At 54.4% G+C, this 17,221-nt stretch overlaps 1 protein-coding gene across 1 annotated transcript in view; it reads left to right on the forward strand.

The window, feature by feature from the left end:
* The window catches only part of LOC105468717 (Rho guanine nucleotide exchange factor 17), a 61,154-nt gene extending 50,995 nt beyond the window's left edge, over positions 1-10,159 (forward strand). Inside the window, exons 10-21 of the mRNA XM_011719017.3 lie at positions 938-1,056; positions 1,438-1,651; positions 2,204-2,277; positions 3,165-3,364; positions 3,558-3,859; positions 4,329-4,578; positions 4,870-4,956; positions 5,297-5,364; positions 5,576-5,724; positions 6,516-6,690; positions 6,810-7,079; positions 8,651-10,159. Of these exons, the coding sequence (XP_011717319.2) occupies positions 938-1,056; positions 1,438-1,651; positions 2,204-2,277; positions 3,165-3,364; positions 3,558-3,859; positions 4,329-4,578; positions 4,870-4,956; positions 5,297-5,364; positions 5,576-5,724; positions 6,516-6,690; positions 6,810-7,079; positions 8,651-8,847 (2,105 nt within the window). The 3' untranslated portion in view covers positions 8,848-10,159. The remainder of the gene's footprint in view (positions 1-937; positions 1,057-1,437; positions 1,652-2,203; positions 2,278-3,164; positions 3,365-3,557; positions 3,860-4,328; positions 4,579-4,869; positions 4,957-5,296; positions 5,365-5,575; positions 5,725-6,515; positions 6,691-6,809; positions 7,080-8,650) is intronic.
* Positions 10,160-17,221: the final 7,062 nt, after the last annotated feature.

Raw genomic sequence — 17,221 nt, forward strand, 5'->3', positions numbered from 1 at the left:
ACACACTCTTCTTCCCGTAGACGTGGTGAGACAGCCTCCCTGTCCAGCGTGACTCCATCTTACAGTTACAAAGCGTGCCCTCCCCTCCTCAGCAGGCTGCCTCTCACCCCCATGGGGTTCCTGGTCACAGGGCCACTTCAGACAGGACTTGCCAGTCTCAGGATCCATGTCTTTAGTGCTGTCATGACCCGTCCAGGGACGCCTTACCATTCTGTAACCTGTGGCCCAAATACTAAATTTATATACACCAATAACACACTCTATAAACTAGATCAGAGAAAAACAGGAAAAGAAACTCATTTAGGAAAAAGCAAAAAGAAACTTCTTTTCCCTTGATTTCAAGACACATGTGTCCTGGCCCAAGGGTGGAGGGACAGCTCCATGTATGGACCACTGGTCCACAGTGTGCATCCCAAGCCTTGGGTTGAGGGTGGCAGGGCATCTGCAGGACCAGTCACTTGGCAGTGTTCAGGTATGGGATAGGACCACAGAAATCCAGGGCATCGTGCACTGCCCCCTCCTTTGTGGGGCGATGAGTGTCTTGGTCAGCACATTTGACTGCCTGGGGCTCTGTCTGCTCTGCCCCTGCTCCCATGGCAGGCTGCAGCGCCGCAGCAGTTCCGTGTCAGCCGGAGCCTGCGTATCGCAGAGCCAGCCACCATTTCATACTCCGTGCTCTCCCGGGAATTCTCCGTGGGCCTGACATCCTGCACGACATGGCTCTGAATCAGGCCCAGTCCCCAGCTCACAGGCCTGGGGTTCCTCTGGGAGCTGCCTATTAACTTTTTCCCCAAGAGTTTGGGGTTTCTATGCTCTCGGTTTGTCAGGCCTCTCCCCAGGCCCAGCTGCAGGCTGTGCAGTGAGGGAAGGAGAGTCTGTCCCAGCCTGACCTTGTCTGTCTCTGTATCTGTCCACGGCCTTCCTCTCTCCCCCCTAGGGGCATCCCAAGCCACCAATCGGGAGAACATCCAGAAGGCCATCAGTCGCCTTGATGAAGACCTCACCACCCTGGGCCAAATGAGCAAGCTCTCTGAGAGCCTCGGTTTCCCCCACCAGGTCTGTGCTCTCTACCCAAGGCTGGGGAGCCAGGGGGTGGGAGGCTTCTGACCCTATCTCAGAGATAGACAGCCCTGACATTTGCCTGGGGGAAGAGACGTTCCTTTCCCTCATCTGAAGGCAAAAATTGCAGCCTCCCTGCATATGGGGGAAGTAACATGTTCCAGGTCTGAGGGTGGAGACATAGCTGCATCCCCATCCAAGGGTGACAGAGGGCCCATCCCCCATCTGTCAAAGGAATCCAGGCCACCTCTTGGTCTGAGGGAGGAGACAATCCCACTTGCCGTCTGAGGAGAGAGGCAGGTCTCCACACATTCTCAAGGGCAGGCGCAGGCTGTGGTGAGATGCTGGGGCCTGAAGCCTGGGCCCTCTTCCCCACAGAGCCTGGACGATGCACTGCGGGACCTCTCAGCTGCCATGCACCGGGACCTGTCAGAGAAGCAGGCACTGTGCTACGCGCTTTCCTTCCCGCCAACCAAGCTGGAGCTGTGCACCACTCGGCCCGAGGGCACTGACTCCTACATCTTTGAGTTCCCTCACCCTGATGCCCGCCTTGGTTTTGAACAGGCATTTGATGAGGCCAAGAGGAAGCTGGGTAAGCCAAGGCACATGCTGGCCCTCTCCTCCTAGAGCCTCCAGGAAGGAGGCCAGAAGCATTTCACAGCTGTCTGTGACTTCAGGAGCCAGAACCACAGTGCCCTGTGCTCCAGCTCCACCTGGTGGGGAGGGGGGCTTCTGCAGTGAAACATCAGACTAAATAATAGCTGTGGCCTCCCTGACAGGGAGGGGATTCCATGGATAGGGTCTCACTGTCTGCTGGACCTGCCCCATAGTGGGCACCGATAGCCAGGACCCTCCATACCCTCCCTACACATACTCTGAGCAGGGCTAGATCAGGGAAAGCTATTGATCATGGTTCATGGCTTAGAAGATCCATAGAAACCTCTGGGTCTAACCCCAAGACAATACACCTGGGAAAAGATTGAGGCCAGGAGCGACTGCCTTATTCTAGTGTGGCTTGGATCAGGCCTCCCCCTAGAGAGACCCTGAGGGGCAGGGGAGGAAGGGGAATGGGGCAGGGGCAGGACCAGGGTGAGATGGATGCTGTGCTAAGCAGGGTCTGTCTGTCCATCCATCTCCACTGCAGCATCCAGCAAAAGCTGTCTAGACCCTGAGTTCCTGAAGGCCATCCCCATCATGAAAACCCGCAGTGGCATGCAGGTATGTCTGCATCTGGGTCACGTGGGTGCACGTTTTCAAAGCCAGCAGGTGTTCATGAATTTTTATTTTGTGTATGACATTGTGTACATACCTTGAACATTACTATTGCTCCTTATGTCTTGGAAAATTCAGCTCTCTGTACGTGTGTGGGTGCTATATATGTATTACATGTATACATGTATATGGGTATGCTTCGTGCATATGAACAAAGGCTATATAAATGACGGGAAGTTGCTTCATTTATGTGCTTGTATGAGGTTGCATACATATGTACAGAGGTTACCAGCATCACATTTTTTCTATGCATGTATCCATGATTATATCCAGGGATATGTGTGTGTACATGTAGGCATGATGCCCGTATCCCATAGGCATGAGTACATTTGATGTGTAGAGGGTCACATGGGCAAGGCACGGTGGCTTGCGTCTGTAATTCCAGTACTTTGTGAGGCCAAGTTAGGAGGATCACATGAACCCAAAAGTTCAAGACCAGGCTATGCAAGACCCTATCTCTACAAAAAATTTAAAAGTTATCCACGTTTAGTAGCGCGCCCCTGTGGTCCCAGTTACTCAGGAGGCTGAGGTGGGAGGATTGCTTGCGCCCTGGAGGTCAAAGCTGCAGTGAGTCATGAACCTACCACTGCACTCCAGCCTGGGAGACAGAGCAGAAACCAAAAACCTATCGCAAAAAAAAAAAAAAAAAAAAAAAAAAAAAAAAGGGTCCTGTGCCACGTGTATGTGTACGCGTGTGTAGAGGGGTGTATAGCACATCCATACACACCCATGCAGGCCTGCCTCCCTCCATTCTGCCCGGGTTTCCCAGGAGTGGGGAATGCTGGCAGCAGTTCTGCCATTCACCTTCTCCTGTCCATTGGCGCCTCCTGCAGTTCTCCTGCGCGGCTCCCACCCTGAACAGCTGCCCGGAGCCCTCGCCTGAAGTGTGGGTCTGCAACAGCGACGGCTACGTGGGCCAGGTGTGCCTGCTGAGCCTGCGCGCCGAGCCGGACGTGGAGGCCTGCATCGCCGTCTGTTCCGCCCGCATCCTCTGCATCGGGGCGGTGCCCGGGCTGCAGCGTCGCTGCCACCGGTGAGGCCTGGGCTGCGGGATGGGCTGCACCGCGGGCCTGGGAGACTCAACCCCTGTCCCAGCACACGCTGAGGTCGCACCAGCGTGGTTGTGGGCGGGGCCTGGCGAGTGTGGGCGGGGTTGGTGGGCGTGTCCGCTAGCGGGGCCCTGTCTGGCTCGTAGCTGCTCTCATACTCACTTTCTTTTCTCGCAGGGAGCCTCCTCCGTCGCTGAGGAGTCCTTCAGAGACGGCACCGGAGCCCGCCGGGCCGGAGCTGGACGTCGAGGCCGCCGCGGACGAGGAAGCAGCGACGCTCGCGGAGCCTGGGCCACAGCCCTGCCTTCACATCTCCATTGCAGGCTCGGGCTTGGAGATGACGCCGGGCCTCGCCGAGGGTGACCCCCGCCCAGAGCTGGTGCCCTTTGACAGTGACTCTGACGATGAGTCTTCGCCCAGCCCCTCGGGGACGCTGCAGAGCCAGGCCAGCCGGTCCACCATCTCCTCCAGCTTTGGCAGTGAGCTTTGGCTATCTCCTCCAACTTGGCGCTGGCAGGCAGGGTGGACTGCTCAGAGAAGGGGGCGAGGAGGGATCAGTGTAGGGCAAAGGCATGGCGTCAGACCTCAGGATGTTAGCACACAGAGCAATGAGGGCAGGGGATGTGACACCGAGGATCCAGAGGACAGTGGGACAGTCAGGCGGGATCATGAAGACCCTGGAGCACTCAGCTAAGGAAGATGGGGTGGGGACCCACAGTGTGGCCACTGGGTCCGAGGGGGCCAGACGAGATCAAAGATTCTGTAGTGCTGAGCTGTCGGTGAGCAGAGCAGCAGGCTGGAGCAGATGCAGAGGCCTCGAGGATGGGGAGGAACATCTTCGAGAGGCCCTCTGGAGGGGCATGGCCAGGAGGGATGCATGGCCTAGAAAGATACCAGGTCCCAAGCCTGGCAGAGGGGGATGGAGCCAGAGACCTTTGTCTCCCTCAGATGAGGAGACCCCGAGTTCCAAGGAGGCCACAGCAGAGACCACCAGCTCAGAGGAGGAGCAGGAGCCAGGCTTCCTGCCACTGTCTGGCTCCTTTGGGCCTGGCGGTCCCTGCAGCACCAGCCCAATGGATGGGAGAGCCCTTCGCCGCTCCAGCCGCGGCTCCTTCACCCGGGGCAGCCTTGAGGACCTGCTGAGTGTTGACCCTGAGGCCTACCAGAGCTCCGTGTGGCTGGGCACTGAGGATGGCTGGTAGGGACAGGGGAGGGACTAGGGATACAGTGCCAGAACTCTGAGTTCCTTGCTCTGGAAATCATGTGGTCCCCTGGAGCTGAGGCAGGAGGGCTTTGGGTCACACCTCAGGGGTACTGCTAACCAGGGATGTCGGTGGGTCTGACAATCCCAGGGAGGCTGTGGGACCTCCGTACCTCGGGCAGGCACCCAGCATTGAAGACATGGTGCTGTGGGCAAAGAGGTGGAGGGATGACTCCAGGGGCTGGTGTGCCCCAAGCATTTGTCCCAGGTGCACACCCCGATCCACAGTGTCCACGTGTACCAGTCCTCCGACAGCATCCGTGACCGCAGGAACAGCATGAAGCTCCAGCACGCAGCCTCTGTGACCTGCATCTTGTAAGGCCCCAGGGTGGCCCTTCCTGTCTAGACTCTTCTCTGCCACACGTGCAGGCCTCCTTCTGTTCACCTGGGCCCCCTGCTCTACTGTCCCTCCTCTCTGTGGAGGCTTTGGAAGCCAGAGGCCTGGCCCCAGGCTAGCTGTGCCTCTTACACACTGTGTGAGCTCGGGAAAGTCACTCCCTTTTCTTAGCCTCAGGCAACCCCCACCTGGAGAACAATAGGTGGGAAGAGGTGGCCTCTTGGGAGCCATACCCATTCTATCTGTGGTTCCCCTGGTCCTGGGTAACCCACTTTGGCTGCCTGAACTCCCTTCCTCCTTCCTCTTTTCCCTACCCAGGTATCTGAATAACCAGGTGTTTGTGTCTCTGGCCAATGGAGACCTTGTGGTTTACCAAAGGGAAGCAGGTGAGTATCTGCTCTCCCCCACACCCTGCCCCTATCCCCTTACTGGTGTTGGGGCTGTCTCCTGGAGATATGGCTGTGGGCAACTCCCAGGCCCTCTCTGGGCCTTGGTGTCCTTGGTTATAAAGGGGAATGCTAACATCTCATTTCAGGGGAGACTGAGGCTCAAATTTAGAACTGGAGTGAATTTCCTGTTTTCTTTACCCCACTCCAGGCCATTTCTGGGACCCCCAGAACTTCAAATCAGTGACCTTGGGCGCCCAGGGGAGCCCCATCACCAAGATGGTGTCTGTGGGTGGGCGGCTGTGGTGTGGCTGCCAGAACCGAGTCCTTGTCCTGAGTCCTGACACGCTGCAGCTGGAGGTAGCAGGGGGTGGGGGGGATGGAATTGGTACCGTGGGATGAGCTGGGTCCGTGTGAGAGGGAGACGGAGACCATGGTGGGAGCATAAGCAGCATCCAGCAGAGGGCTAGGGCCTTCCTCTGACCACAGAGTGACGCTGGCCAGTCCCTGTCCTCGTTCGATCCTCATTTCTTCTCTAGCTGATGAGGAATACAGTAAGTGTCCCATATATATTAGGAATCTTATTCATCCTCCTGCCCACTCTATCTCTCAACTCAGGTTTTAGGGTCCTTTGGGGATAGGACAGGAGTCCTTCCTGATGTCAACATCCATTAGCATTAGACTCTGGCATTTAGTGCTGCACATGTCACTTGCACACATGTCAGAAGTATCCAGGGGCAACGGGTTCCCTTAATTTCCCTCTCACTTATTCCATTGTTGGCTGGGCAGGAGTCCAAAGCCCTGGGTTCAGGCCCCAGCTCTGTGACTGACTTGCTGTGTGACCTTTCCCTTCTAGGCTTCAGCTTCCCCACCTGTCCAGGGGGAGGCCAGTGACTGATTTTAAAATCCTTTAAGCATTGAAGTTCTCTGATCCTTAAATCACTCAAGTTTAATGGGGAAAGAGCACCTCCATTGTAATTCCTGAGAATTAAGTTGGGAGGCGCTGGTGAAACCAAGCTTTGAAAGGTTAATCAGACCAAGGACCAAACGCTAGTGTGAGTTGTAAGGGATGGACACTGGCAAAGCTCCAGGCTAGGGTGGGCCAAGGGAGGCAGGCCTGCAGTGATCCATCTTCTCCCTGCCTTCCCTAGCACACGTTTTACGTGGGTCAGGATTCAAGCCGCAGCGTGGCTTGCATGGTGGACTCCAGCCTGGGTGTGTGGGTGACGTTGAAAGGTAGCGCCCACGTGTGTCTCTACCATCCAGACACCTTTGAGCAGCTGGCAGAAGTAGACGTTACCCCTCCTGTGCACAGGATGCTGGCAGGTACTGAGCTCAAACTACCACAGCACCCTCCTTGGAGCCTTTCTGCCCGATCGTAGAGGAGGCTGAGGCTGAGCCAGGGCCCGAATTTGGCCCCAGCTGTGGTCTGTCTCCCACCCCAGGCTCGGATGCCATCATCCGGCAGCACAAGGCTGCCTGTCTGCGAATCACAGCGCTGCTGGTGTGTGAGGAGCTGCTGTGGGTGGGCACCAGTGCTGGTGTTGTCCTCACCATGCCCACCTCGCCCAGTACTGTCAGCTGCCCACGGGCGCCACTCAGCCCCACAGGCCTTGGCCAGGGACACACCGGCCACGTCCGCTTCTTGGCCACAGTCCAGCTGCCAGATGGCTTCAACCTGCTCTGCCCAACCCCACCACCTGCCCCAGACACAGGTGGGTCAGTGCATCATACCCCAAGCCAGGGATCATGGACGTTTGGTTTAGGACTTCCCACTATCCTGCCAGAAGAGCTTTTGAGAGGGAGGAAAAGTGTCACATAGAGCTGGAGGTAGCATATATGACAGGAAATAGGCCATGGAAGTCCCCAAATGAAATCTAGGATAGTGTATATGTGTGTGTGTATTTGTGTGCGCACCTGCGTGTGTTGTGTGTATATAAAGGTCTGGCCAGAGAAATGTCATGGGAGACAGGGAGGGAACTATAACCTAAGAGGTAGAATATGTCACAAATAGAATATGTATATAGGAAATATGTTCTGTTGTATATATTTCCTATATACACCAGGAAATAGCACAGGACTAGAAATGATATATAGGGCAGGAAGTGGAATCAGAAAGTGATGCACAGAGCAGGAAATAGAAATAGCAACAGAAAACAACATAGAATGGCACTAGCACAGAAAATGGACTGAGAATTAGAAAGTGAAACAGCAGGGCATCAGGCGCGGTGGCTCACACCTTTGGGAGGACGAGATGGGAGGATTGCTTGAGCCCAGGAGTTCAAGACCAGCCTGGGCAACAAGGTGAGACACCATCTCTACAAAAAATACAAAAAACAGCCAGGTGTGGTGGCACACACCTGTGGTTCCAGCTGCTTAGGAGGCTGAGCCCAGGGAAGTCGAGGCTGCAGTCAGCAGAGATTGGGCCACTGCACTCCAGCCTGGGTGACAGAGTGATACCCTGTCTCAAAAAAATAAAAATAAAAATATGGCCAGGCGTGGTGGCTGACACCTGTAATCCCAGCACTTTGAGAAGTTGAAGGGGGTGGATCATCTGAGGTCAGGAGTTCGAGACCAGCCTGGCCAACATGGTGAAACCCCATCTCTACTAAAACTACAAAAACTAGCTGAGTGTGGTGGCGGGCGCCTATAATCCCAGCTACTCGGGAGGCTGGGGCAGTGAGGCAGAGGTTGCAGTGAGCCAAGAGTGTGCCATTACACTCCAACCTGGGCGACAAGAGCAAAATTCCGTCTCAAAAAAAAAGTGAAACATCAGGAAATGAGGTACATCAGGAGGTCACAACCAGAAAAGTTTTGCTTTGGCAGGACAAGAAATGATATTCCCAAGAGGAAGTGGCCATGGAAGTCAGGAAGCAGTAAAGCCTCGGGTCAGGAGTTGTCTGGGTTCGCAGAAGATTTAAGCTACCTGGGAAAGGGCTGTTGGAAGTAGGAGGCTTATTTAATTCAAGGACATTGCATGCAGTAATCAAGAGAGAAAGTGGCGTCTTACAGGGCACTTACATTGTAAAAAGAAAAAAAAAGTGGTGTCACCTTGGGAAGTTATGTCACTCCTGACTAGAGATTACAGATAGGACATAAGAAGTCTGGCTGCCAAGAAGCGGGCATTCTTTCTAAATAACTTCCTAGCTAACAGAAAGTGGGATTCCACCATAGGAAGTGTGCACATCTTCCTTCCTATCTTCTGGGGTATGGGAATTCAGGCCCTGATGGGACACTGAAGCCTCCATTCGCCCCCAGGCTGACAGATCCTCCCCTCTGCCCCCAGGCCCCGAGAAGCTGCCATCACTGGAGCACCGGGACTCCCCTCGGCACCGAGGCCCCGCCTCAGCCAGGCCTAAAATGCTGGTTATCAGTGGAGGTGATGGCTATGAGGACTTCCGACTCAGCAGTGGGGGCGGCAGCAGCAGTGAGACTGTGGGCCGAGACGACAGCACAAACCACCTCCTCCTGTGGAGGGTGTGACCCTGTCTGCTGTGGCCCAGGACTCGCTCGCCCACCTGCCCTCGGCCTGCTTGCCTCTTCCTAGCCCACACGCAGACTTTGACCAGGAGTGTCCGGCCAGGGGCGCACGTGTGTCTGCGTGGGCTCTGCCTTGTCTTCACAGAAGCATTCCTGATAGAACACCCACTGACCAGCCAGGCCATGGCTTCTCCCAACCCTCTGGCTGCCTCCGTGCTCCCAGTCATGATCTGGTGGGGGACATGTGGGCTGACCAGGACCTCTGACCCTGGAGCTTCTACCAAAGACACAGCCGGGTCTGGACCCCATGGGGCTGGGGAGGGCCATGTGCAATATTTGGAGGGTTTTCTAGAGGGCAGCAGGAAGGCTGGGGAATTCCCCATGTACAGTATTTATGTTCCTTTTTAGATGTGTACCTTCCCAAGCACTTATTTATGCAGTGACCTGGTGACCTGGGGTGGGGGTGACTTGAGGAAATGACATGAGGAAAAGAAACCTATTCCTGCCCTGGGGACAACCCTGGGACTCTAACCAAGCCTTCCTGGAGAAACCCACGCGCCCCTGAGCCCCATTCCATTCATACAGGCACATGTACGCACACTGCATGTCCAAGGCGCTAAGCATTGCCCGTTGACGTAAACTTTCCAGGGCCCGCCTGATTGGGTTGCCCTCAGTCCTCTAGATCAAGATGCTGACTATTAGGGGGCAGTGATTGCCATCTGGGGACCTGCTAGGCTTTGTCATTTCCCAGTTTGTTGGTGGTGCCTTTAGTGGTTCCCTAATTTGGGAACACTGATGGGGCCTTGGACAGGGCTTTCTCTCAGGTAGGAGAAATGGGCCCGTGATCTCCTCACAGTCGCCCCCAGTCCTTGGCCCTGCTTCCCTGTGTCTCATGCACTGGCACATATGGTCACCTTGGAGGGCAGACCTAGGAGCCCCTCACTCTGACCACTGAATCCATCTCCACACCCCTCCTGCCAAGGGAAGCCCCTTCAGGAAGGACCCCCCAAAGCTGAAGGGCTGAATGTAGCCTCTTCAATAGAGAAGGCTTCCACTTGAGAGCAGCCTCTGCCTGACCCCCTGGAATGCAGGGGAGCCACTCTGACCCTCAGCCCCCTCGCTTCTTCAGCTAAAACTCCAAAGGTTTGGTTTCAGATGGGGTTTGTTTTGTTCTGTTTGGTTTTGGTTTTCTTTGGGGTGGGTGGGTCATTGTGTTCTTAGATTATGTTTCTCTTGCTACCAAACAGTCATGTATTAACTCTCTTTGGATGATGAAGTTTAAAGAGTCAATAAATAGAAACACCAGATGACTGCATTGGTGGCCACAGTGGCCTTCTGTCAGCAACCTCAGGGCTCAGTCTCCCTGGCCACATGGGCCTTCCGACGTCCACACACTTGAGAAGAAGAGAGGCCTTGGAGACCCAGAAGAGTGCTGGACAGCGAGGTTGCCACGATTTGCTGTGTTACCCTGGGCAGGTGTCTGGGCTGCAGTTTCCTCATCAGGAAAATAAAGGGGTTGTACTAGTCCAGTGCTTTGTAACCAGGGTTACATGGTAGAATCCTTGCAGATGACATGTAGATGTGGAAACATGATACATAAATTATTTACGTATCAAGACCTTCTGAGTCAGTGGGCCTGGACGGAGCTTGGGAATCTGAAGCTCCAGATAAAGAGCCAGGCCTCCCTACAGCTCCTCCAGGAAACAATGTTCTCCAGCAAAGCCTCACAGCTGGAGAACCCTGATGAAGGCCAAGGCCCTGCTCCAACTCTCCGAAGGCTATGGAGCAGGGGTAGAATCCAAGTCTGTCTGATTTCTGGTCTGAAGAGGTCTGTCATTAAATCAGACACAAGAACACATAGGCCCAGCAACATGGGGCCATGCTGTGCAAGGACAAAAAGCCCTCCACACCAGAGTGCACCTGCAGAACTCGTGGCCATCACTAGAAAAGAGTACATCATGCCTCAGCTCTGCCACACGCATGAACATTTCCAGCCTAAATGACTGACTTTTGAGTCAGTCCCTGAAGGGGCATGCAAGCTCATGCTCTGCAAACTGGCAGCACACCTTTCAGGGGTCTGCTGGGTCCTCAACACCACAGGACGGACATGGACCATCTCCCTGCAGCATCATTTTACTGGGGCTATCTGGGGAGGAAGGGATTCTATTAATAAGCACAGATATATTATGGAGTAGGAGGCATCATTCATGTGGAATTTATAATGAAACAAAGCATTAGAAGGAACACAGGCTTTGAGGCTGGACAGACCTTGTTTGAGATCTTAACTTTGCCACTAACTAGCTATGTGCCTTTGGGCAAGTTGTATCCCCTCTGAGCCTCCATTTCCTCACCTGTGAAATGAGGCTAATGATCCCTTCCTGCACAGGACTGCTGCTTGGCGTGCACAGGTCTTTGGATTGCAAGTAAGAGATTCATTGTGCCTGTGAACTAGAAGAGTGCTTATTAGTGAAGACGTGAACTGGCAGCAAGGAGCTGTCATCACAGGGCATAGTGGTCCAGACATCAGAGCTGCATCTTAGGACATCTGGCCTCTCCACTTGAGTCGCCAGTGCCTCCCACACTGCCAGTCAGTTGCTGTTCCACTGCTTTCCAGCTTCTCCTACCTCAGGGGCTCTGCCTCCTCCACTCAGAGGCCCCTGGGCAGACTTCAGTTTTAGCACAAGATACCCAAGGCCAGATCCTCACCACTTCCCTGACTCAAGTGCCTCAGTAAGAATGGGCTTGGCCCAGCCCACTGTTACTTAGAGGGCCACATTCCAGGGCACTGGCCAGCCTGTGGACAGCCCAGACCCCGTCAGCTGTGGGCAGGGAGGCCCTGGAATGAGTGTCAGACCCCAGGCTCCCGGCCCAGGGGAGGCTCCTGGAAGGATTAGCTCCTCCGAAGCAGTGGTTCTCAGCCTGGGATGTGCATTATAATCATGAGGGCCCAGGCCAATCCCAAACCAACTAAATCTGAACTCTGAGGGTGGGACCCAGGTGTCTATATGTTTTTCAGAAACCTTTAGTTGAAATATAACATTTATACAAAAAAGGACACAAATCATTAGTGTGCAGCGTGATGGGTATTCATAAAGTGAACACACCCAGGTCAAGGAATAGAAAATCTCATCACCCCAGAAGCTCTCGTTAGACCTCCTTCTTGTCTACCCTTCAAGGGTAACCACCACCCCGGCTTCTGACACCATGATCTACCAGCCAAGGTAGAGAACTACTGCTTTAAAGGGTATGAGTATGGTTAGCCACTGGAGTGGGGGAAAGTGGGGCTTGGGTTTGATGTTAAGAGGGAACACCAGCCTGGCCAACATGGAGAAACCCCATCTCTACAAAAAATACAAAAGTTAGCCAGGTGTGGTGGCATGCATCTGTGGTCATAGCTACTTGGGAGGCTAGGGCAGAGAATTGCTTTAATCCAGGAAGCCAAGGTTGCAGTGAGCCGAGATTACACCATAACACTCCAGCCTGGGTGACAGAGGGAGACTCTGTCTCAAAAAAAAAAAAAAAGGAACAGCTCAAACCAAGGCAAGGAGGGGTAGAGGAGCCTGGTGCAGGCCTAGGTGGATGGGGGAAGAGGAAAAGGCAGGGGAGGCTAGATTGGAAGCTCCGTGAGCGTGGGATTTTGTTCTTTGCTCCATCCCCAGGCCTGCCACAGTGCGTGACACACAGTAGATGCTCAGTAAATATTTGATGAATTAAATCTGGAGAATTCAGGTGAGAATCAACTGTAGGTCTTGAATAAACCCGGCTTCCACTTAGTGTTTGCTGCAAGCCAGGAGCATGGATCATCTCGAATCCTCACAATGGTCCTGGGAGGTTGGTACCATTATTACCCTCCTTGTCAGATGAGGAAACTGAGGTTCAGAGAGGTTAGATGCCTTCCTCAAGGTCACCTACCCACTAACTGATAGAATCTGGAATCTGTCTGCTCAGGTCTCTGTATCTCATGGAAGAGGATGGCCAGCCGCCTGGTGTGGCTGCAGGACAGGAGAGACAGCCTGAGCACCCAGAGCCACACATAGTCACTCCTGAGGCTGGACTAATGTTCCTTAGACCAGCCCTGGGAAGAGGATCCAGATCCCAGATGAGTGAGGAGAGTCAAAGCCAGAGGCCATCTCCTCTTCAAGGGAGTTCTCTAGGTGGTCCCTTGGGTTAGGGACAGGGGGCAGGGTTTAGCTAGACCATCTACCTTATGGAAAAGATGAGGCACAGAGAGGGACAGGGACATACCTGAGGTCACACAGAAAGGCAGCATTGAGGCTGGGGGTAGCTGGGGAGGAGAGCCCAGGCAGGAAGGTTTCCTGTGGTCAGAAAAGCCAGGAAACGACCCATAAAGCCAGGGGAGGCAGAAGGCTAAATGAGCTGGCCTCCAGGGGCCCTGTCACACACCTCAAACCAGCCTCAGCACTGGGCTGGTCCAGAGGGCTTGGAGGGAGCAAGTCTGGCTAAGGCCTTACCTTAAACCATCTGGGCAGGGCCTGGGGAGGGGATGGGGGACCCCAGGGCCTGAACTCAAGCTCCAGCCTGGCCTCTCTGCACTGTGTGATGTCAGGCAAGTGTCTGTCCCTCCATGGACCTGGATGACCTCTGTGAGCCCTTCACATCTTCTGCACGCCTGCCAAACACCAAGTCTGTGTCCCCACAGACCTTAAGCCACAGGCCAGGTTGCAGGAAGCGGCAAGGGAAGTCTATTTTAGGCCCGATTATAGCCAGTAAGGAGTCCTGCCTGGCAAAGGCAAGTGAGCCGGCATCCCAAGCTGGGTCAGAGGTAGTTTGATGGGCTGGACTCGGGAGGGAGATAATGAGCAAGCATCAGGGTAAATTGGGCAGAGTCCCTGCTGCCCAGGACAAACACTCCACTAAGGGAAGGGAGAGAAGAGGGAGCTTCTGAGCCCAGCAGCCTGGAAGAAGCTGGTGCCCCCGATATGAGGTCTCAGCAGATCCTCATTACACGCTTGGATGGGCGAGTTCTCAGAGAGGTGAAGTCATTTGCCTAAGGTCACACAGCCTGGCAATGGCAGACGTGGGACTTAACCACTATCTATGTGACACCAAAGCGTATATTCTTCCATTTTCCCCTAGATTTTCTTTCTCCAGGCTCCTTAACCTCAGATGCTTCAGCAAGCCACCTGCCTCCCTGGGCCTGGCTCACACTCCCTAGCTCTTGACCTGCTCATATTCTGGGCCCAGAGAGTAACTGGACTGCAAGTCTCACCCTGACAGTCCCCAGGGTCCCCACCAGCCCCATTGTCTGCAGTTCATGGCTCTGGGTTCCTCTCTCAGACTCACCATGGGACCAGGAAGACCCCACACCTGCCTCCCTAAGCACCAGTCAGGTGGGCAATAGAACCTGGGATGGATGGAACTGAGAGTGCTGGGCCTCCCGTGAGGGAGCCAGTGAGGCAGTCACCAAAGACTTGACACCTCCACCCCAGTGGGATTCCAGACCCAGGCCAGGGTCTGGACCTAAATGCAGGTTGAACCTGGTCCTGAGACCCAGATAGCCCCAGCTCAGCTTCTGGCCTGGCCCCAGGCTGAGCCCCATCCTGGCCTCCTAGCCTCAGTTTCTCCTCAGATTGAGCCCACCCTCCCCTGGAGTTAAGACACAAACACAGGACAGCAGCCCACCTTCTTAGGGTTAGGACTTGGCCTGCTGGTGGTTAGCCTAGTTAGGGTAGAGCATTGAATTTATTTTTATTTTTATTATTTTTTTTGAGACGGAGTCTCGCTCTGTCACCCAGACGGGAGTGCAGTGGCACAATCTTGGCTCACTGCAGCCTCTGCCTCCTGGGTTCAAGTGGTTCTCCTGCCTCAGCCTCCTGAATAGGTAGGATTACAGGCGCCCACCACCACACCTGGTTAATTTTTTTTTCTTTGTATTTTTAGTAGAGACGGGGTTTCACCATGTTGGCCAGGCTGGTTTCGAACTCCTGACCTCAGGTGATCCTCCCACTTCGGCCTCTCCAAGTGCTGGGATTACAGGCGTGAGCCACTGCGCCTGGCCTGGAGCATTGAAATTTAAGTCTGAGCCTCCCATTCCTCCAGGCTTGTACTGTATGTACTTCCTTTTGGAATTCCAGCACAGCCAGCAAGTAGAGTGGCACCCACTACCTTTGGTCCATGACCCCAAGGCAGTCATCTACTCAGATCCCCTATATACAGCCACACTGTGGTGGCTCTGATCCTGTGACCCAGGATCCCCACCCCAGACAGGGCCTGGCTGGGGCATGGCGCCTGTGCCCCTGCCTCCAGATCCCCATCACAGCTCATCCCAGTTTACTGGGACCTTGTGCTGTGTACCTACAATGAGGTGCACACATCCTCTGGGCCCACTTGCCCAGCTGTGGGCCATGTGAAGTTCAACAAGACGGTCTCTGAGGTCCCTGAGCTCAGGGATTCCAATGCTGACTCCATGGGTTCAGTCGAGATGCCAGGATTTTAGAAAACCTGTGATTCTGACAGTCCTTTGTTCTCAAGCCTGTGGTTCTCCAAGCTCCATAAAAAGCAAGTCTAAATCTTTCCTGTGGCTTCCACAACTCCTTCCGTGTCTACTCACTGTGGAGCAACCCAGATGCTGGTAGACTCTCAGGGAGGGGCTCACGTCACAGTGGTTTCAGAGTCAGAGCTGCCTGCAGGAGAAGCTGGCCCATCCACCCAGCAGTAAATAATAATTAAGCTACCTCCTAACCTGGGGGTTGCAGGGGCGAGAAGTGTTTGGGCTGTGGCCCCAGGAGATCTACCCTATGGAGCTGCTGCCAGGGTAGCCAGGTAGCCCCCTCCCACAGAGAACTAAAATGACCTTCAGGCAATATGTCTGGCACCCCAGTTTTCAGATGAGGAAACTGAGTTGGGGGTGGATTTGATCAAAACCTCACAGAGAGCTGGTGGTAGAGAGGGGCCTGGACTCTCTCTAGGATGTCTGATTAATAGCCAGTGCTCCTTAACCAAAAAGCATTTCCCCATTTAGTTTATTGATTGAGACAAGGTCTCATTCTGTCACCCAGGCTGGAGTGCAGTGGCACAATCGCAGCTTACTGCAGCTTCAACTTCCTGGGCTCAGGTGATTCTCCCACATATTTTTGTAGAGACTGGGCTTCATCATGTTGCCCAGGCTGGTCTTGAACTCCTGGGCTAAGTGATCCTCCCACCTCAGCCTCCCAAAGTGCTGGGATTACAGATGTGACCACTACACCTGGCCTTCCCCATTTGGTTTATTGAGTGACACCTGAAATTGCCACCATTTGAACTCTCGAATTTAGAGCTGGGGTGTAGATGGTCACCTCACAAAGAAAACATTTCCAGGAGTGGAGGGCATTCTGGCTGCTCTGGCTCTCCATAGGCTGGGATGTGGGACCCTGGAAGAATCCCTGCCCTAGCCCTGGAGGTCTCCACTGACATATGAGGGTGCTGATGTCATGATCCTGACATCAATAACCTGCAGCTCCTTATGCCCTTCCCCCACAACCTGGGCATGACCCAGGGGAATGGAAACTCATCCCGGGCTCCCCTCCTCGTGCGGTGTCCAGTTCTCTTCCTGGAATCTCCTGGACCCTGGGGACCTGACCTTTCCTGTCCCCTAGCCCCTGGGTTCAGATTCTATGATTGTTTAGAACCCCACCCCAAGCTATCTATCCCCAGCAGACTTATTTACCTTCCTTTCTCCATCTCTGTCATGGGCTGTGATTATCCTGACCCTAGCCAGGCCTCTGGCCCAGCACTAGGCCCTCCCTGGTGTCTCAGTCTCCCATCAGCCCTACTGTCCCAGGAGGGCCGCTTGAGATCCCCTGAATAGTACTGAGAGGGGGAACAGGCCACTGAGCTGCTCCCTCCAGTCCTGGCACACCCTGTAGCACAACTCCAGGGGACACGATTCAGAGTCGGAATACAGTGTGAATAGTGGCTGGAGTTTGTGATGACTGGCGTTGGAAACTGGCAGGATGGGATGGCTGTACTAGGGAGGGGGCACTGAGTCACCTGTCCTGCTGGAGGGAAACTAACACCCTGGCAGAGAGAAGTGCGGGGAGTGGGGGAGTGAAGGTAGGAGACGCCTCCTAGAGGATTTCACTAGGCCCGGAAGGATGTGCCGAAGCCCACTGTGTGGGTTTCCTTTATAGACTCACCTTCACCAGGCCTTTTCACCAACTAGGTGAGCGTTTCCAGGGTTGGGCCTGGGCCTCCTCAACAAGGCAAAGTGAGGTTATTCTTCCTGGCCACCAACTGGCAAGAGGAAGATGAGGCCCAGAAAGGGGCAGAGGTGGCTCTAGTTACACTGGCAATGGTAAGAGGACCCAGAGGAGTATCTCAGTCTCCAGTCTCCTTATCTTGCTTCGCACAACCCCTTCTTTCTTGGTTCGGAGCCCTG

The sequence above is a fragment of the Macaca nemestrina genome, chromosome 12 (assembly GCF_043159975.1).
Source record: "Macaca nemestrina isolate mMacNem1 chromosome 12, mMacNem.hap1, whole genome shotgun sequence".
In the NCBI taxonomy this organism is placed as follows: Eukaryota; Metazoa; Chordata; class Mammalia; order Primates; family Cercopithecidae; genus Macaca; species Macaca nemestrina.